This window comes from Anarhichas minor, unplaced genomic scaffold (genome assembly GCF_050575085.1).
Source record: "Anarhichas minor isolate MPS153535 unplaced genomic scaffold, ASM5057508v1 ptg000033l, whole genome shotgun sequence".
NCBI lineage: Eukaryota > Metazoa > Chordata > Actinopteri > Perciformes > Anarhichadidae > Anarhichas > Anarhichas minor.
This window is the reverse complement of record NW_027466479.1, coordinates 4,079,250-4,100,450: the sequence shown is the minus strand read 5'-3', so window position 1 is coordinate 4,100,450 and position 21,201 is coordinate 4,079,250. Positions and strand designations below refer to the sequence as shown.

The 21,201-nt window shown below is 40.4% G+C and overlaps 1 protein-coding gene across 1 annotated transcript in view; it reads right to left on the bottom strand.

Moving 5' to 3' along the window:
- The window catches only part of col11a2 (collagen, type XI, alpha 2), a 51,824-nt gene that overhangs the window by 10,596 nt on the left and 20,027 nt on the right, over nucleotides 1-21,201 (bottom strand). The window contains exons 7-36 of the mRNA XM_076105971.1: nucleotides 18,107-18,235; nucleotides 16,329-16,538; nucleotides 14,965-15,018; nucleotides 14,201-14,242; nucleotides 13,797-13,859; nucleotides 13,604-13,678; nucleotides 12,329-12,415; nucleotides 11,906-11,962; nucleotides 11,580-11,633; nucleotides 11,328-11,381; nucleotides 11,136-11,189; nucleotides 10,650-10,703; nucleotides 9,135-9,188; nucleotides 8,956-9,000; nucleotides 7,508-7,561; nucleotides 6,525-6,569; nucleotides 6,342-6,395; nucleotides 6,160-6,204; nucleotides 5,015-5,068; nucleotides 4,862-4,906; nucleotides 4,577-4,630; nucleotides 4,407-4,451; nucleotides 4,164-4,217; nucleotides 3,922-4,029; nucleotides 3,260-3,313; nucleotides 3,115-3,168; nucleotides 2,870-2,914; nucleotides 611-664; nucleotides 225-269; nucleotides 15-68 (exon numbers count right to left, since the gene is read on the bottom strand). Of these exons, the coding sequence (XP_075962086.1) occupies nucleotides 15-68; nucleotides 225-269; nucleotides 611-664; nucleotides 2,870-2,914; nucleotides 3,115-3,168; nucleotides 3,260-3,313; nucleotides 3,922-4,029; nucleotides 4,164-4,217; nucleotides 4,407-4,451; nucleotides 4,577-4,630; nucleotides 4,862-4,906; nucleotides 5,015-5,068; nucleotides 6,160-6,204; nucleotides 6,342-6,395; nucleotides 6,525-6,569; nucleotides 7,508-7,561; nucleotides 8,956-9,000; nucleotides 9,135-9,188; nucleotides 10,650-10,703; nucleotides 11,136-11,189; nucleotides 11,328-11,381; nucleotides 11,580-11,633; nucleotides 11,906-11,962; nucleotides 12,329-12,415; nucleotides 13,604-13,678; nucleotides 13,797-13,859; nucleotides 14,201-14,242; nucleotides 14,965-15,018; nucleotides 16,329-16,538; nucleotides 18,107-18,235 (1,896 nt within the window). The remainder of the gene's footprint in view (nucleotides 1-14; nucleotides 69-224; nucleotides 270-610; nucleotides 665-2,869; nucleotides 2,915-3,114; nucleotides 3,169-3,259; nucleotides 3,314-3,921; nucleotides 4,030-4,163; nucleotides 4,218-4,406; nucleotides 4,452-4,576; nucleotides 4,631-4,861; nucleotides 4,907-5,014; nucleotides 5,069-6,159; nucleotides 6,205-6,341; nucleotides 6,396-6,524; nucleotides 6,570-7,507; nucleotides 7,562-8,955; nucleotides 9,001-9,134; nucleotides 9,189-10,649; nucleotides 10,704-11,135; nucleotides 11,190-11,327; nucleotides 11,382-11,579; nucleotides 11,634-11,905; nucleotides 11,963-12,328; nucleotides 12,416-13,603; nucleotides 13,679-13,796; nucleotides 13,860-14,200; nucleotides 14,243-14,964; nucleotides 15,019-16,328; nucleotides 16,539-18,106; nucleotides 18,236-21,201) is intronic.

Here is a 21,201-nt window from a genome sequence, read left to right as displayed (position 1 = left end):
AAACATGTTCTTACAGGAGGTCCCTTTGGTCCAGGGAAACCATTGGCTCCCTGAGGTCCGGGCAATCCCTGGTGAGACAACAACATATGTTACAATTACAACATATAACAATTCCCAATCGAGCCATTCAGTGTCTTGCAAAAATCGCAGCACAGATTTGAATGTAAGCAAAGTGCGACACAGTCCGACATGCTTTTTTACTGTAACGTAAATGAAGCGCTCACCCTCTCTCCAAGAGGACCAGGAGGGCCATCACTTCCCGAAGTTCCCTACCAGGCCACAAAACAACAGCACAGGAAACAACAAATGAGGTTTTGGATCACTACTGTTCACTATTTTTGGAACTATTGTTCTTTAATGTCTTTTGCTTCTAGAAATGGACTTCACTCCGATTAAGAGCCAGGTCATTTTGGGATGCAAAGAAATTTGCTAAAGACAAGCCTTTTGCATGTCTTTACTTAAACTGCTTGGTGTCAAATTCAAACTGTGAGATTGTTATGAGTTACTAAATAAATACTTCTAAATATAAACACCAATAATCATCACCATAATGGCTCTCACATAGCACATATATCAGTACAATCTGGATAAATTCACTGCGTAGACAAACCTTTGCTCCGGATTTCCCAGTCGTGCCCCTCGGCCCTCTCTGCCCTCTGGGGCCCTGATGGGTACAAACAGTAAGCAGCATTAGTAAGAAGTGATTCTCTCTGCGATCACCTCGATGTTTGTCAGTTTTAAATGACTGTTTTTCTCATTTGCTTTGGCTCAATTCTTGAACAGGAATTCAAATCTCTCAATAATGAGTTTGTTGTTCACAAAACATTTGAATATCTTATTTATTTTAAGCCAATTCCACATGTTTTGGCACAAGTGTGCAAAAGAGAAAGTGCAATTGTCTAATTTGCATAATAGAGTGCTGCAGGGATGACATATTTTTTCTGAGTTAGCGTCTCAGAAGCTAATGGGATATTTGTAGAAAATAAGCTCATTGGCAAACAGATGTTTATGATACTTACACGTTTTACAAAACATTAAATTCTCTTCAGCTTGTGTTAACCGCAGACCTTATTTCAGGCATCTAACCAAAAACCCACTAAAAAAAACCTCGAGTTTGAGACGAGGGAACCGGAAATACAGACACGCTGACTCATTTCTGGGTTTTAAGACTCATTCCTGCAGCACTCTATCACCAACTGCATATGGCGTGCTGATCAAAACTTTTTGTTGGTATGCATGTCATTTTGTGACACATTTTCGGTTGATTGTATATAACTACACACGTAAATGTACTGCATACATGCAAATATTCATATCCTTTTTTTCTGTGTATTGCACAGTATTAACTTTTACCAATAAACTTTTACCTTCTGTTGAGATGGGGATCTTAAAATCTCTAAAGTCAGTCATGTACGTTTTATTTCTTTCTCTTCGTGTTTATTTTTCTTTCTTACTGTTATGTCGTAGATTTTTGTTCTTATTATAAATGCTTTTATTGTTTCTGTTTTTACCATGTAAAGTGTCTTTGAGTGCCTTTTAAAGCGCTATATAAATAAAATGTATTATTATTATTATTATTATTATTATTAAAGCTCAGTGTGAGAGACAGTAGCATTAAGCTAGATAACACGGACATTCTTGTATAGAACAGTTGGAAGTCAGTGTCAACTAATAGTAGAACAAAATTATATTAGATTTGTATGTTAGAATCATCTTCATGGTTGACTGCCAGGTGAAAAAACATACAAAATTTTGACCTAGTTTGGCCTACATTATGACAAAATAACCAATTTACTGACTTAATAATAGGTTTTGAAGCGTGAATGAAATGTTTCGGGTGAGTTACTTATTTTGCAGACATGACATGTTGTGCTGTCCCATGACACAGCTGTGACCATTGCACTGACAGTTTAGAGAATGTTAAGAACAGGGGCGTTTCTAAAGTTGAAAGAAAGGGGGGGCTTAGCCCCAAGGGGAGTGGCATGTTTGTGCGATTTTTTTTGGGGCCCATTTGGGGGCGCGGATATCCATTGTTTCAGACAGTTCATAGATTGGTTCAATGAGAAAGAGTGTGATTTTGCTCTGTAGTTTTGCTTGCATTCAGTATATGATAACACAAGAGACAGAATTTCAGGGTCATAGTGAAATTTGACAACACAAATATGAACTTTTCTCAAATAAAGAATATCCGCGTCACTCCCAAATCCTAATTCTTAAAGGGACCGCACACAATGGATGGAGAATGGACCTGACAGTGTCAACTTTATATCGTTAAGTATGATGATAGGCTGTTGGATTGTAATTTGAAGGGGGAGAAAACATACAAACCAGAACGCACGCACATATGTAGCATGTTAGAGTTATAAATAACTTGTCCATGTGAGAAACAATAGTTTAATTTAATGACATCACCAAAATAAAAATATATATATTTTTTTCTTCTTTTTTTTTTTTAAAGCCAATAATGCCAAATAATTTGGGGGGGGGGGGGGGGCTGAAGAACATTTCAGCCCCCCTCAAATAGGCCTAACGACGCCCCTGGTTAAGAATGTTTCAATAATTGAGCCAAAGCAATTGAGGAAAAACTGCAATCACACCGGTCCTTAAAGAATAACTTAACACTCCCTGAAGGTCTTTTTTTAAAAACTTCTCACTGGCTTGAAACTTCCAGCCAGAGAGGGCAGTGAAACTCTGCTTTTCAGCAAAGTTATAAGTTACTCTTTTATACCACCAGCAGACAAAAGTAACAGTTTTTGTCCATCTGTGCTTAACAGCTTGAGTGGAAGAAAGATCAAAGACAATCATCCTCGGAGCAGAATAGCTTTTACACACTGACTGACAGAACGAATGGATAAATGTGAAACGGTACCGTTGGTCCTCTTTGTCCTCTTGGTCCTGATTTGCCGCCAAGACCCTGAAAAAACAAACAAACAAAAACTGTGCATTACTGACTATATAACAGGATTGATCAGTCCAGGGTATCTGTGAAGAGATAATGAATCAGCTACATCATTTGACACGGTCAGTATCACTTGAACACTTGACAACTAAAAGCTTTAAAAAGCATAGAAGCTGACTAGAGAAGAAAAACCTTCCACAGAACCGTTGACTTACCCTCGTTCCCTTCTCGCCGTTTGAGCCGGGGAATCCTGGGAATCCAAGAGATCCCTAAAAAAAGAAATCAACATCTCAGCATCAGCACCGGGATGAAGAACTGAGTCAGAGAGGACGACTGAAGCCGTATGTGTGTTTCTCCTACCTTGGGTCCTTGTCTTCCGGGATATCCAGGAAGTCCTGGTACACCAAGTTTACCCTGAAATCACATGATGACCTCATTAATCCGGATCGTTAACTTGGGTGCGTCACAACATCTGTAATTGTGTTTAGAAATGACCAACCTGCTACACAACAATGACAATTTGCTCAAATTCAGAAATATGTGTCAGAATATGAAGAGTGTAGAAAATGAGAATTGGCTGATTTGTGCCCAGGTGTGCTGCAGTCATATTAACAAAAAACATAACGTCAAAATGTAAAAAGTTTAGTCGCAGCAACACATGCAAAAAAGAAAACACTTAGGTGGAAATGCATGCATGTTTCATTCAAATATGCTAAATATAAAAAATACTGTAAATTCCACGTGAAAATGTCCCGTTTCACTCAAGTGCACATACCACCACAAGAGAGCAGCACAGCACAGTGATAGTTCTGCCTAATGTCTTGTCAAAGAGGAGGCCTCACCCTATTTGTTATGAAAATGGGGACATCTGAGGGGAAATATCAGCATTTGCAAAACAAAAACCTGAAATCCAGTTCACTTTCAGTGAATAATACATTAAGCAGGAAATGATGCTCCTTAAAATATCAGTGACCTATCTCACAGGAGTAAATGCAAGCGTGTCTTGATTGAACCGGTAGTACCTTCTCTCCAACCAGTCCAAGTGGTCCGAGCTCACCGGGGGGTCCGACACGACCCTTTGGCCCCTCTGGACCATCCTCTCCTCTGGGCCCTGATACTCCAAGCTCCCCCTGTCAGCAGGAGACAAAGCAAAACTATATGGCAAGATACAAATTGACAAGTGAAAGTCAATCAATCCTTCATTCATCAATCATTCTATTAATCAACTGATAAACCAACCAGTTACTCCATCAATCTATCTTACCCTATCTCCCTTGACACCAAAATCTCCCTTAATTCCAGGGAAACCATCTTCTCCCTAGAAACGCAAGAAAACAGAAAACATACAGAACATATTCAGTAAAATATTATATAAACCTGTTACTGATTTGAACTCAAGATCATTTTAGACATATATAGTGCTAAAAATGTACACTAACAACTTGTGATTTAAGTGAAGGGTATTCCTTGAGTGAGTGGAAGTATTAAACTGTGATGGATCACTTACCTTCTCTCCCTTGTGGCCCTTCAGTCCACGGATTCCTTGACCTCCCTGCAATTAAAGCGTGGCATAATCAATACACTGACATGCTAAGGAATATGCAAGCATGTGTTGGTTCAGTTTATTTGCACATGAAGCAAAAAGTGATTTGACCGTTTTGCTGTAACTGGACTGACCTTGATGCCACGAGGGCCAGGATAGCCGACACCACCCTGGGGTCCGTTGGGACCCTTGAGAAGATCAAAGAAAGAAGGACGAGTTAACACAATAAACACCTTAAAGTAAGGATGTTGAATGTCATCTTTATGACTACAAGACTTTCCTGTAAATGTGCATTTTAATCTGACTCTTTCATGTAATGTGTTTCTTCTGAAGGAGTCTCATGTTGAGTTGGTGAATGTAGTCTGTTAGATGGAAGAGAAGGGACCCGGTGTGATGGGGTGTGTATGATTGACACCCACCTGGTTTCCTTTGGTGCCAGAAGGCCCCTCCTTTCCTGGGTGACCCTGAGAAGGCAAGACAGAGAGCTCAGGAAGGGTATCCCGTGTCGGTGGATTTAACTTAATTTAGTTTCAATGACATAAACGAAGAAAGAAAGGAAGAGGCGAACATACAGGAGGGCCATCGGCTCCAGGCATTCCTGGCAGACCCGGTTTTCCTGTGGGACCCTGGAGGAGAAGACATGTGGTCATGAATGAGAGTCCAGAGAGTGCTGCACCTGAAACAGGTTGGTTAGTGCCATAAAACACCACAAGAAGAGTAAGTTGTGCTAAAAAAAACTGTGCAGCTGCCAGGCTGACAATTCTCTGTCACACAGAGAACGATGTGTTATTCCACTGTAACTGCAGAGTTACTTGAAGTGCCATTATCAGTCGGTGGGCTTTTGTTTTACCCTTAGACAGAGCCAGGCTAGCTGTTTCCCCTTGTTCCAAGTCTTTATGCTAAGCTAAGCTAATCAGCTGCTAGCTGTAGCTTCATATTTAATGAATTGAAAAATTAATTTAATGAATGTGCTATCAACCTTCTCATCTAACTATCGACAAGAAGGCAAATAACCATAGTGCACAAAATGAACATAACTTTAAAAGTCTAAAAGAGATGCATGAATAAAGAACAATCATCAAGAGACTCTCCACGTCCCTTAATGTGCTAACAATCCTGAATGATGAGATATGACACACAGTGCATGTTATGAGACATCTCATCCAATCTACTGTTTTGAGTAAAACTGAAGTTAGTATAGTTATGGTTACAGACTCTCTCTCCACTTCAATACACTCGTATTTTGAGCGTGATATTATTATTATTTTTTATTATTATTTTCTATAGATATCGCGACAATATCGTTACGTGTATTCCTTTGACCACGATAACCTTCGTGCAAATCTGATATCGTGACAGCCCTAGTACCAGGACGTGTAAATAAACGATAAAACTATCACAGATCTTTAAAGAATCTCTGCGTCTCCCATCACACTGCAACTGTGAGGCTCTCCCAAACTGGTATCCTCCTGGTTTTCACTTTTGTAATATCCTTCAATCCCTGCATTATGTGTCACTCCACTCTCTGTTTCTCTATAGAAGAAATACAACTAATTGAGGATGCAGAATGCTCTCCACACAATGGGATATTGGATGTCCTCCTTTCTCATTCACATCTCTATCCGGTAAAACCAATAAGTCATTCTGTAGAACTGTGCCTTGTTATATATATTGTATGTCCCTGAACAAGTTAACGTTAACCTCTTAGTTTTCTTACTTTCTCTCCCGGGGGTCCGAGGGCTCCTTGAGGTCCTGCCATTCCCTGCAAAATGAATGGATGGATGAATACACATCGTCAACATTACTGTTTCCTTTTAGTTTGTGTGTATGCACAATTACTGAGTGAAAGAAGTTAATATCACGAGTCTGTGATAGTGGGCATGCTGTCCTCCGTCTCACCTGAGTTCCTGAGGTTCCCTGCTGACCTGGAGGTCCTGGCTCTCCTTGGGGACCCTGAGAGACAGAGAGAAGATAACATGATGACAAAGGTTTTGCGATCAAGTTTTGTGATACTGTAATTATCTGCTGATTCTTAAGTACGAGGTTACATGATAACATGGTAGATAAGATAGTGACACTGACCAAGTTTCCCTTGGGACCGTGGGGCCCGTCATTCCCTCGTACACCCTGAGAATCAAAGAGGATGAACAGAGAAAAGTCTGAATGGAACTCTGAACAAAATGTATGTCAACCATTCACAGAATAGATAACAATTCTAAACACTTCAAACACATTTGCGTCTAATAATAACGATGAATAGCATAAAGCCTAAAGCATTTCGCTGCTCCTGAGGGAGCTGTGAGAAGTCTGATGAATGCCCTCAAGGGATGTCACTTGAGCTAGTGTTGGTTGAGGCTGAAGAAGTTTGAAAATGAAAAACTCTGGAGGTGTGGAGTTAGGTAGAAGTGAGGTTACCAGACCTCTGTAGCCCGTTCCTCATAGCACCTCAAAGCTACATTAGCTGCTAGTTGCTGTTATCTGTTTACCATATTTTATTGTCAATTTTAATATTTTTCTATTTTAAAATGATGTCTTGATTATTGCACTGTGTTTATTGTTTATTGTTATGCACCATTCACCTAATAATAATAATAATAATAATAATCTTCGACTGAACTGGCAGAGGTTGAGTTGCATTGTGGGGAATGCAGGCACCGGGCTTTGACAAGGAAGAGGAATATGTGGAATAAAAATGACAAATGTCTGCTGCATCGTAGCTTTTGATCGGTGATTCAGGCATGTTATCGTAGTGCAATGCTAACTCTGTGGAGTACTCTTTTAAGGGCAGACCACAACCAGTGTACAAAAACAACTCTAGGACAAATAAATATATGCGTGTCAAATGGATACTTGGCTGCCTAAATCCTGGGTGTCTTGTTATTGTTTTGAGGTGAGTGTGGGACCGTTACATGTTCATTTTTAGATTACTGGATATCCCCGTCTTTATATCAGGTCACAGAGCGTGGTTTCAGGAGGTGCTGTGGGAGCTCAGTGGGCACAGCGGGACAAAACAATGCAGCTAAAATAACAGCAGCACAATGCGGTTTGAAATTGTTTTTACTCACAGGAGGTCCAGAGATTCCAGGAGGACCTTTGGGTCCGAGCAAACCACGAGGTCCCTAGAACACACACACACACACACACACACACACACACACACACACACACACACACACACACACACACACACACACACACACACACACACACACAGACACACGCCAAGATCAGTCAGTACTCACGGTTGTAAATGACAGATTTAAACAGCCTCATGAATGGATTGTAGAATAAATCATAATGTAGATGAATATTAATGGAGGTCAAAGGTCAACAACAGCTACATCAGCCACATTAGCATCAGGGCAAAGGGACAGATGAATATGGAGTAGCACACTGATTATTATTCGGCAATAATTGTTACTGTTTGTTGATAAACAACACACATATTTAACAAACTATATGTACTGGTTCCAATAGTGGCTATTTAAAAAAAAAAAGTTTTAAACATTTTAATGATGCCACTTTCGAATTTAAATATAATGATTTAATTGAAACGTGTGTCTTTGATAACAAGACTCATTTTCAATTGATCATATTGTATAAGATCCTTCCAACAAAGACTTTTCAGATGGGGTTTAGATTATGATCAAAGGTGTTTTTTTTACGGTAGAATATGATTTATTTTGGTTTTGTCCTCATGTGGAAGCGTGAATAAGAAAAGCTGGCTGGCTGAGTATTCTATGTCCTTGAGTGTGTGCCCACAAACAGTGATACTTGTTGACTTTAGAGCCGGGGGCCCTGTTGTCTTAAATACTGGTCTACAGATGGCTAGAAATGTAGAAATGTCTTTTTTTGATTGGAAGAGGAAAAGAAGTCCAGCGCAACAGCACCTTTAACTATGACCTCTGTAATACATATATCATTTAATTCACACATTTCGGACAATGTAAACAAAAACAGAACATTCTACAACTTTAAAAAGGTAGAATAGCTGTTGTATTAGATTGCATTAGATTGTACAGGTTCGCCCAATAAAATGACCACTGGGTGTCTGTAAATACAGGATTATTCATGCAAAACAAAAGTAATGTATTTTATAACTTTGTTAAATTTTGAATGTTGACTCTGTTATGATTTGTTGTTTATTAATTATTGCTGATTCATAGTATTGATGTTATCAATGAAGCTGAAAGGAGTTTACATCCAGACGTCTATTTCTAGGCTATCCAACCTATTACATTTCAGACAGCACGTGGTCATTTATGAGTAGAAATCATCACACTGTACACATGTGGTCCTGACAGCAGTTGGCTGTATCTTCTCCATCACATGATTACAGTGAAGAACCCAGACTATGTCAGGTATTATTATAATGGTGAGAAATAACACGTGTGAAGGTAACAGTAGGGCTTCAAATAGATACACAGGGTTGCATTTTGGGATGCTGTTTATAACAAAGACATAGACATGAGGGAGAGATTCAAAATCAGATTGGAATCATGGAAACACTCACTGCTTCACCTGGGAGACCCCTGGGTCCAACTTCTCCATCGTCTCCCTAGAAACACACAGAGAAACAACATGCCAAGGATGGAAAGATGCTGATTATGAACCGTTATGGAGTGACACAATGACAAGATGTTTTGAGTAGTGCTTGGAATCATTTCAAATTCTTTTCTCATATCTTCGTACCCTCTCTCCGTCCTCTCCTTGAGATCCTAGGGGCCCCAACGGTCCTGAGTCACCCTGGGGAGTGAAAGAGTGAAGGAATCACTAAATGATTTAGCACTGCTTACAGATATTCATGTATTACAGTTATTATGCATATTAAAGAACAATCTCTTTTTTGTTTACTACTACCACTGTTACTACTACTACTACTACTACTACTACTACTACTACTACTACTACTACTACTACCACTACTATCACTACTACCAGTAGGCGATTTGTTCATTTTTAGCAGGTGGGTGGAGAATATTATAGAAAATACTGTCAGGAAGGGCGGGACTCAGGGCCCCTCTGCTGCTACTCCGTCAAGAGCTACGTTACTATGGAGCCCACACTGTCACTAACTGCCCTGAATAAATATGATCACATTTTTTGAAAAACGATAAATCGATTTCAGAGAGAAGCAGACAGAAGTATGTCCATGATGTCAAACTGATTCAGCAGCAAAAACAGGTTTTAAAAAGATAAAGTTAGAAGCTAAAAGTGAACCACTACCTCAGCTGGAGATGGAGACAGAAGACAATGAAATGAAGGAACAACACTGTAAAGCCGGGTCGGTCTTTATTCACTGTTACAATCATTAAAAAGCTAAAGCAGCATGTGTAGACATTCAGTATACCTTCAGTAGCTAGCGTAGCATAGACATGCTAACACTTGTTATTGATGTGCTAATGTTAGCTCCACAGGTTTTTAAGTAGTTTAGAGACGTATATCTCCTTCCAACCTCTCCGGTTAACGAGTATTACTATTACACAACGTTTAACTATGACTAGCTCCAAATCCACTAAACCAGCCTGAACATGAAGAAAATCTCAAACGATTGCATGAGAGTCTGTGGAGCAGAGCCGGCTAGTTGTCGGACCCTGGTCGGAGCTGGTCTATAATACGCTATAATTGGCCAGTCTGCTTTTGACGGGTGGGACTCAATGAACCGTCAATTACAAATCCGTCTGCTACTTCAGCAAGAATTACATTGAGACTAAAATGGTAGTACATATATACATAATCGATAAGAACTGACGCATAGTGGATTTCATGAAGGAGAGGAGGCTCTGACTAAAATACAACACTAGACTGCCTTTATGAGAGAGGTTAAGGAGTGCATCAATTTCATTTTCTCCGTGGTGATTGCTCGGTTTCTTACAAAAGTTCTGATTGTCTTCAGCACCATGGACTTATCAATACACAGCTCAGTTAGGCTACTGATATATCAGAGCCGTGGTCTGGGCCATAGATTTAAACTGGCACAAACCTCAGTCAGATGGAGGATCAGTGAGTCAGACAGACTAGACTAACATATTCAACTAAACAACCCCTGTGCCTTTACACACTCTCTCTCTCTCTCTCTCTCTCTCTCTCTCTCTCCCTCAGTCGGGGGATGTAGAGGGTCATCCCCCCTTTAAATCATCTACTGAGTACTTATAATAATAAAAAGTGTATGTGGCATTTGGATAGTCATTTTTATTTTAGACTCACCCTGTGTCCTTTGTCCCCGGGTAAACCAGGAAGGCCATCAAATCCACGGTCACCCTGAGAGAGACAAACAGACATGGAAGGTATTATCACTGCATTGTAGTAGATGAAGGACTGCATCACATGTGGAGTTGACGCATTAATACAGAGTTTAATGCACATAGCTTTGTGTAGTTTTGGGACACCAGAGAAAGCCTTTTTGTCCCAGCCAGACCAAGTAAAAGCTGGCATACCAGGTGTACATTTATCATTTCACAATATAGGTACAGGTTTAATTTTATGGTCACATCACAGTTATTGTCTGTATAAATTGGTACTTAAAGGACACTAGTATTTCATTTTTCATATTGGGGGATCTGTTCCAGGACTTTCAAAATACCAGCCATGTTGGTAGCTACAAGGTGAGCTACAAACAAAGAGAGAAAATCACGAGCCAACAGAGTTCATGTTGACGATGTCCATGAAGGAATGGCACCAGAGAGAGATTACCTTGGATCCAGACTCTCCTGGCATTCCCCTGCCACCATCAGCTCCAGCACGGCCCTGTTAGAGAGAGGAGGAACGTCTTTTAGAAGTGCTTCTGTACATGAGACACAGTTGTCCCACTTTGCCAAATAACCATGTTTTGTTTTTGACAGGGCATGCTTGGCAAGGACAACGCAAGACATTTTTCATACTCACTCTTCTTCCTGATTTGCCTAGAGGACCCATCGTACCCTGGGATCCCCTGGAGCCCTGGAAAATGAACGAAAATCATATGTCTGTGATACATTTTTGTCATAGATCTGAGCTGAGTATACTTCCTACTATACATTATACTTTCAGTAATACCAAAGACAATGCCCTACTGAAGGAAAGGCTAATTACATGATTTGACATGAATTAAATAATTTGAATTTGGTGTGAGGTCAGAGTTTGATTCTGTGCTTTTACCTGAGGACCGGGGTCTCCACTCTCTCCCCTCAAACCATTACTACCTGGATTTCCCTGAAACATACACAAACATCATCATCATCATCATCATCATCATCACCAAAACATCATAATTGATATTCGCCCCTTAAAAATTAAAGTTTTTGCAGTTAAGAGACTTAACAAAAAAGCTTATAAGAGACATATTATGAGATAACAATCCTGGAATAGGTAAAACAAAATTTTGTGTTGTGTACAATCAGCTTGATTGTGAAATTGACGGTTAGCATAGACAACAACAAACTCTTGATATGAACAGGTAAGGGTCCAAATGACAGTAAACATACCAGGGGTCCGGGGCGCCCAGTGAATCCCATTGGTCCAGGAGGTCCTTTCAGAGCCATCTGCAGACAAAAATATCTCAGAGTCAATGGTCATGGAGGAACATGGCTGCTTGTAATGATGGTGATGTATGAAGAGAAGGAAAATCTCCCGTCACACTCATTATAAATCTCTCTGGATGAAAACATCAGCTAAATATCAAAAATCTGAAAGTAAATTAAGTTTTAATGAAGTCAGAAATTTGCTGTAACTAGGTTTTCTCTACCGCGTTTGTGTTATGTGTTTTTGTTGTGTATTATAATTTGTTGTGTGTTCTAGTACTGGCTTCAGTAAGAGTATTTCTCTTTTACACAAATAGCAAAGAAAGGCTGATGTTCTGATCCTTGAGGCAAATTAAGCACATGGTGGAAGTGAAAGTGACGACTGACCCTGGCCTGAGACAAGATGGCTGCTGCCTGGGCTTCCTGTGCAGAAACGGCAGGACCCTTATCTCCTCCACTCTGACCGAAACGGAACTGCAGAAAGAAGAAATGATTTGTTTTTGAGTGGATACTTTGCCTGATGAATGGTGGGGGGCAACTGTTGGAGAAATTGAAGAATCAATCAGCAAAAATTGCTGCAGAGCAATTACTTGGACTATATAAATAAAAAGGACAAACAAATCAAAGTGTGATGGTAAGTTCCAGTTCCTCATTGATCACTGCTACAGTTATTTGGATTCTGAGTGGCAAATATTAATATTAAAACGCATCAAGCCATAGTGTTCTGCAGGGATGACCTCATTTTGTTGGCCATGCCGGAAGTTAGCATCGCACATGTTCCCTCGACAAAGAGCCAATGGGATTTATCTGTTGGATTTTAGATTATTGCACAAAATAAGATCTGTGGCGAACAAACGTTTATGATATTTTCATGTTTTGTTCAGCAAGATAATCTTAGAAGATTTTTGAAGGGTAAATGCAATCACCAGAAGTCAAAAGCTAACGCAAGGCTTGAAAAAAACTACACCGCGGTCACATGACTTCACGTCACCGCCACAAAGTAAAAGGCGGACTAGTGTTCTAGTGATGACGTTTTGTAGTCTCATTTAGCCACTTGTTAGCAACCGCCTTTTTTAAGACGCATAAAAGCTTAAAAAGTCAAGTGACCACAGAACTTATTTCAGGCATCGAACCAAAAACCCATATAAAAAACCATTGACTTCAAGAGGTTAATGGTAAAATGGTAAATGGAATGTACTTATAGTTCTTTTCTAGTCTTCCGACCACTCAAAGCGCTTTAACACTACATGTCATCATTCACCCATTCACACCCATTCATACACTGCTGGCAGGGGCTACCATGCAAGGTGCCACCTGCCCATCAGGATTAACTAACATTCATACAACATTCACACACCGCAGGAACAGCTACAGGAGCAATTTGGGGTTTAATGTCTTGTCCAAGGACACATCGACATGGACTAGCGGAGTCAGGGATCGAACCGCCTCCTCTGATTGAAGGACGACCCTGCTCTACCACTGAACTGCAAGTGAAAAATGCTGACACACTTCCTGGTTTTAGGACCCATTCCTGCAGAACTCTACTATAACAGGAAGCTATACTGAACAAACAGAACTACAATGTAAAAAATGCCCCTGTTGGAGCAAACATCACTCAGACATCCATTTCTAAGAAAGGATCAAAAGTTAAGGGTGACTCACAGGCAGCATGACTGAGGTTCCAGGAGGTCCAGGGACTCCATCAGCTCCAGGCAGACCAGCCCTACCAGAAGTGCCCTGCGGGATGGAGAGGATGAAGTGAAATACGCTTCTATGTCTTAGAATCGTCTGTGCACAGATTTGGCACTGATGTTTCTACAGACCTGCAGTTCTTCAGATAAAGAGAAACACTCACCCTCTCGCCAGGGTCACCAACAGAGCCAGGAGGTCCAGAGGAGCCGGGGGGGCCAGTAGGACCCTGAAAGAAGTGGGAAAGGGTGCTTAAGTATTCTGATTGCAGACTTGTTGAGCTGGTCATTCTCTCTATCAGTGTCAGGTGCAGTTTGATTATGGTGTTGCTTAGGAATATCCTAAAAGTAACATTCAAAAAAGAACGTTAATTGCCACAACCTTTAAACAGAGGAGTGTATGGCTGAGGGGCTATCTAATACCGGCAACAAGCTAATTACACTACTATCTAAAATAATTCATAGCTGAGGAAATAAAGATGTGCAAACTACAGGAGTATTAATATAATATTTAGAAGTTAGTAAAATGTCTTTAGGATAGAAAACAAGGGAATAACCATAATTTACTTACAGCAGGTCCCTCAGGCCCTGGAGGTCCTTCAATCAGCATACCCTGCAGGAGTCAGAATAAAGTTAAAAATGTTACAAAAACCTGAAAAAAACAAGGCGTGAACATTGCAAAAAATACAAGACATTGCTAAGAAATCTCTTGTATTCCGAAGAGTCTGATTAATGGAGATCAGACTCTGACTTTGTCAGATACATGTTGTCTGTTTGTAATGCACCTTAACTTGTACAATGTTCTTAGCGGAAAAAAACACATTTGCATCCTACTGGAAGAATCCGCCCCTTTTCAACAGCTGCATTTAAGGTTAAATAAGTAATTTTATTTCATTTACATTTTTGGGATTGAAATAGATGAATGGAAAAAAGCCTTACTACGAGGACAAGAAGCTTGTCATTTAGTCCTTGGATGGGCATGTTCTCTACCATTTTAACTACAAGTTGTCTAAGCTGAAAGGAGTTTAGCTCACTGACCTGTATAATGGCTCATTGGCAACCATTGAAACGAATATGGAACAGTGTAGTTAACCAGCTAGAGTTAAGTCCTGTGACTTTTGAACAGGATAGGCAATGTTCCTCTGCCAAAGTATAGTCTCCTAAAAGGTGATTGTAAATATGTGTTCAATCACACCCTCAAATTGATGTGACATCTATCTCGGATAAGAGGTATAAAAGCATGTGTGCGACTGAAAGGTCACGGGTCACAGAACAAGCCAGTTAAAAAAACCCATCTGCTCAGGTAAAGCTGCTGAAAGACAATTAGTAACTCACAGGCTCCAAGACAGCAGGGTCTCCTTTCTCTCCTTTCTGGCCTCTGACGGCAGCCTGAGGAAAACACACATGTAGCCAACAACACAGTGTCGTCAGTACAGTATAGAGCGACTCACACACACCCAATGAAAACCAAAAAGACAAGCACATCCAGAGAATGCAGATGTGGCATTAAGACACCCACATTAGTTTGCTACATTATATCAAACGCTATTATGCTAGAAAATAGAATGATGAAATAAAAACCTGATTTGCTTGTGATAAAGGCATAAGCTTTCGTCCAAATACCGATGAGTCAGTGATTCTCCAAACTGTTGGTCCATTACCTCTATATACAGAGAATCATGTGGGCTAAGCAGCGCTAAATGAAGCAATACACCACCATAAATGGCATTTAAGAAAAAGGATGCAGCCATCCAAATGCCTTTTATGCAGAGTATGTGATAGTTGAAATGATTGTTTATGCTTATTAGAATCCCTTATAGCTTCTACCGTGGTAACAGCTATTCCTCCTGGGTTCCTGAGCTTCTCACTATACACCGAATAAAATAAAACCCATTTCAACCTCTGATGTGTGGACTACGTCTTGGTCCTTAAAGTATTTGAAATGCATTCAATTACAGGTGTCTCTGTGACTGATTGAGCTTGCCTGGCATAAAATTGAATCTATGGATACATCTTACTAGCATGGTGGCCATTTTGAATTTACTTACATCACACTTTTGGTGTAAAACTGAAAGAGACGTTAACAACCAATATCATAAAATTAATTTATTGTCTGAAATAGAACATAATATTCATAACTACGTTTTTATTAGTGTATAATCACTTGAAACTAAGAATTTATTGTTGTGTTTTGCTAAGCTTACAATGAGCCCTTCATATCAACATAGGGAGCGGGTTCTCTTAATGGAGTCCATCGTGTTGCACCGCCATGTTTCTACGGTAGCACAGAACGGACAAACCAAACTTTACCCGAAGGACACCATAGTTCTCCTTCACACTTGGAAAGGGAGGGGCGAGTGGAGGGGTATTCAGTTGGTTTCAATCTGCAACTTCATCGCTAGCGGTCACTAAATCCTACACACTGCCCCTTTAAAGTGAAGGTAATTATGGAGACATTACATCCCAGGCTTTCAGGTAAAGCTTTCTACAGTACCATGTGGGTTCAAATTAGCCACCATGGGTAAGAAGGTCCCAAAGGTAAAAACAGAACACATAAATAAATGATGTATCTACATAATGGCAAACTCAAAACAAGTCAATTGAGAGAAGATTGAATACAATTCGCCAAAGACTAGGATTCAGAGTTGGTTGAAACTGATTTTGTTTATGTTTTTTGCCTCTGATGCAAAAAGACTTACGCCTCCCTCGTCTGTCACAGCGGACAGGGCATGGCCCATGTTGGCATCGCCCTCTCCGGTCTCCAGTATTGGTTCATTGTAGTCCCTGTAGGAATAGTCGTATTCCTTAAGGCCCACGTCCCCAGTCACATACTCCTCAGTGAAGACCTCCTCGCCCACACCGCCTGCCTTGGTGGCATCTACCTCCTCTCCCACCAACATTGTCTCCACCTGGGGCTGGGTTGGGTTTATCAGAGCCGCAACAGGATAGATAGAGGGGCACGAGAGGGTGAACCGAGGAAAGGAAAAAAGGGAATGCAAGAGGAAGAAGGAAGGAAGAGGGAGAGGTATGTAAGATGGGGAAATGTTAGTAAAGGAAAGAGAAATATAGAATGATGGGGAGTGGAAGAGAGGGGCATATATAGAAAGAAGTGAGTCTTACCTTTTGCAAATAAACAGTGACATAGGGACAGAAAACAAAAAGACATCTGGCAGACTGTGGTGTCAGTCCTTTTTTTGTTCAGGTCAATTACGGATTAGCAAGTTTATCCTGCGACTATAAATCTCCTGTTAATCATCTATTGTTGAGCTTTATGTGTTTCCACCAAAGCATATCCTCATCAGCTTCTGTGTGATGACCTGTAACCCAATGATTTCTCCAAATTTACCTGAATATATTATCTGACATTGTAAATTTGTGGTTTAAAAAATGCATTTTTTTATCTGAAGGTCATGCTTGTCTGTCCCTGAGCACACAGAACTGATATGAAGCACTTTGTGAAAACGAGCTGCTGCTGCTATGTGCTACGCTATGCAAAGGCCACACTATGTTATTTTCTATTTCACTTACCATGGGTGTTTGAAAAACAAATGTGAATCCAGTGGGAAAATGCTGTACCGTCATCTCATATAAAAACAACAGAATAAATCTGAAGCGCTATCAAAACAAATAGTAAATAACGTGTACATTTCTCCCAAAAATATACCGTATATGACTGAAACATTTCTACAACATTAGCAAAACATTCATAGCTTCAAAATTGGAAAATAAAACAAAGTCATCAAAGTCAGCTAATACAGATAAAACGGTAATGATGTCAATATGGATTATTGCCAAAAAAAGTGAACTGTGAGAAACAGATCAGAAATGTGAGAAGCTCATTCTCAAATTCTGATAGTTTAGGGCCGTAAAGTAAGCCACAACGATTAGTTCAGTTCGATTTTTCTCTCAAACCAGAATGCATTATATTCATCTCCCTTTGTTGCTTTGGTTAAAACTGCATATCAAATATTCCTATGTGGATCCCTTTTTCACAAGATTTTTGTTCTTATGTCAAGATCACCACCTGATCATCGAAGGATCTTCAGATGAGAACAGGAAGCTTGTTGTTAGAGGAAAAGGGGAGCCACGTAAAAATGTTTGATGATACAAGCAGATGAATGTGGTGCATTCTCTTTGAAAAAGCTCTTCTCTTATGTCTTGTCACGTGGCATCGGTGCCAACAAAACATTGATGTGTGGTTAGAAAAGTGTAGAGAGACACAGAGCTAGAACTACTTGGTTAAGTTAATAAAGACTGGGCTCACCACCACACAGGTGTTACACTGTCCTCTTCCTTTGGTGATGGAGGTGATGATTTATTCTCGTTTCTGTCAGTGTGCTAATTGGTGAATTCTGTTTGTTTTACATTTTAATGTGCAAATTAAGCAAATATATCTATAGATCTATATGCATTCTATTACACAGTTTCTATATCTACTCTTGATCTGTGTTACTGAGTGTATAATTCTCTTTTTTACCTGTGCAGGGAACTCTTCTTGTCCAATCACCTCACTCTCTGGCACCGTCTCCTCATAGTAATAATCAGTCTCTGTCGGGGTGTGGCCAGCCTCGGAATATTCAGTGTCTACATCCTGATTTGTCAAGTCGACAGGAATTGGGGAGCAGGGAGGAAGTAAGCAGATTTGAATGGAAGAGCGCGGTTAGTTCAAGGTCTGCTTGTAAGTGATGATGAGTTAAAAGTGAAAATAAATAAAAAATGGATCACTTCATAAAATTGCGGTCGCCAGAGGCCAAGAATATTCTTACTGGCAACTCACATCTTTAAAGTTGAAAAGATCCATTTTACAAAAGAAATTTCAGGTAGTTTCAGAATCTCAATAACTATAAATTTTGCCATACGCAAGATTTAGGGAGCCATTGAGACTACTTTGCTGAGATTTCTTTCTATTGTATTGTTAAACAATTTTTGCGTTTTAAACTCAAAATTCATGAAAGGGGGAAGTCTGCTCTTATTGGAAGTACTGAGAGCCTCTATCCATCCCTTCAGATGGAAACATCGTAACTCGATGCTTTGGGATGTCTAGTTTCACCCAAGACCAGAAACCAGAGAGACGACCCCAATCAACAGCCTCACAGAACATAATTAAGTTACTTCAATGAAACGCATTCTACGAATTTTCCAGAACCCACTAATGACCATGAACCTCTCAATGTCACTCTAAATCATGTCAGCTTTGTAGTAGAATACAGATTGAATGAAATGTAACTTCTAATGATAGCACACTTTAAGTTTGCTTTTAAGTTTCTGTGAGGCTGCTTTATTCATATTTGACACAAATATACGGCCAGAGACAGCGAGACAGGTGTCAGAGAGAAAACACAGGTACTTAAAAAAAACAAAAAACAAAGAGAGAGAATGACAGAGTGACAGAATAGGCTGATTGTCTTCTTTGTGTATACAATTGGATAGTATTTGCGTTTTCTCAGGTTTAGTTTTTGTGCCATAGAAATCCATGCTCATTCATTGCACCGGTACGTTAATGGTTTCCACCGAAAAGAAAGAGGCGGAGTGCTGGAGTGTAGTCGGGTTCTGAGATCCAGTTTGAGCTTGAAGGTAGGAATATGAAGTGAAGTAAAGAACAATGAAACTGTACAATTAGCCATGCTTCCATGTGCACCGCTGTATCATATCATATGGAGAAGTTGGGGTGATCGTGAAGATCATATGATATACAGACAGAGGAGAAGGCACCCAGCTTGGTATGAACCAGCTTCCATCTGAAGACCAGATTGTCCACCATCAAGGATTTACCTCAAAATATGCACTGCCTGTAACCTACTGAAGACCCATAATAATGGTAAAAATTCAAAACATTAACATTTCCAATTTATTTTGTTGCAGCCCCTGGATGGTGGAAAGACCTGGCCTGACCAGATGGGACACTCTGACCCAAATATGGGCATTCTTTTTGTACCTGTTGATAACCGTTGGTAATTTTCTTCGCTGTGACTGCAGTTCCACTCAGCACAGCCGTGCCAAAGGGTGGGAAGGGTTTGTGCAGGGATTTGACATTAATGTCCACCGGCAACTTGGATTTGGTGGGTCTGGGTGGAGTGGGCCGGACTGGGGCAGATGTTGGAGCTACTTTCTTCAGGATGGAAACCTTTTCGATCACATTCTTCACAACTTTGGTCACCGTTGATTTGACCAGAGGGACTTTGGTGACCACAGTTTTAACTTTGGTGACCTCTTTGACTTCTGTCTTTACTTGAGTTTTTGCTGCAGGAGGTTTGGTGGCCACATCCTTTGCCATTTTTGTAGGTTCAGCTTTTGTGGGTTTAGGGACCTTAGTAGCTTCTACTTTGGCAGCTGATTTAGCTGCAGCGACCACAGTCTTTTCTACCTTTACAACGCTCTCAGTCTTTGCTTTTGTAGTGGTTTCAATTTTTGCCTGATTTGCAGCACCCTTACTAACGGCTTTCTTTTCTACCACAGTAATAACTTTGCCATTAGCCTGCCCGTTGACTTTATTCTCAGCTTTGCCATTAACTTTGACTTTAATCTCTTTAACCTCAATGGTAGTTTTGCCATTTCCATTGGCCTTCTTCTCTGCTGTAGCTTTGCCATTGCCGTTTCCATTAGTCTTAGTCACAACAGTGGCTTTTCCATTTCCATTGGTTTTCTTTTCTGCTGAGGATTTTCCATTTCCATTGACTTTATTCTCGGCTACAACCTTGCCCTTGCCATTTCCATTCACCTTGGCCTGAGCTGTAGGCTTGCCATTGCCATTTGTTTTTGTTACAGCTGCTTTTCCATTGCCATTGCTGTTGGCTTTAGCGGCACCATTTGCTTTCTTCTCCGCAGCTGGTTTACCATTACCGTTCTTAGCTGGGGCAGCTGTGGGCTTAGATTTAGCTGCTGCTGTTGGTTTGATCTTAGACAGGAGGATCTCTACTGCAGTGGGCTTTGCTTTGGACAGCTTGGCTGTGGAAGACTTGGGAGCTTTATTGGACATAGGCGTCTTAACTACAAGTTTGTTTGAGCCAGTCTTGGCCGGCTTAGCTGGAGAGGGTTTTGGTTTGACAGGGGTGGATTTGGTGGGGGCTTTTCCATTGAGCGCCTTCTTCTAATATCCGCGATTAATGTTTGGTGGAGATGGTGTTTAGTATGTAAAAGTGCATATTGACAAAGAGAGAATGGAGGAAGACAAAAATACATGGAAGGGTTGGGAGGGGGGTGAAAAGCACAAACAAGGGATGGACAGAAGGAGAGAGAAAGACAAGAGAGGATGTTTTGAGAAACAATGACATAAAGATGGCCAAGGCTTGGATGATTTACTGAGACTGTACAGGCATTACTGGATACAGCAGAGGACTAATACAAGTTTTAAAACGGTAAGCAAAAATACAACTGAAAAAACACCAGTACTAAAACAAATTCCAAATTCATTCCAAGTCCATATTTTGACAAATTTTGACAAGATTTTTTGCTGATCTCTCCAGTAATGCCATTCCCAATATTAAATGACAAAGCAGCATCGTTGCGCTAAAATGAACTGGAGCCTGGAGTTTGATAGAGGCACTGAGGGTGTGATTGGTCAGGTGAAGCTGA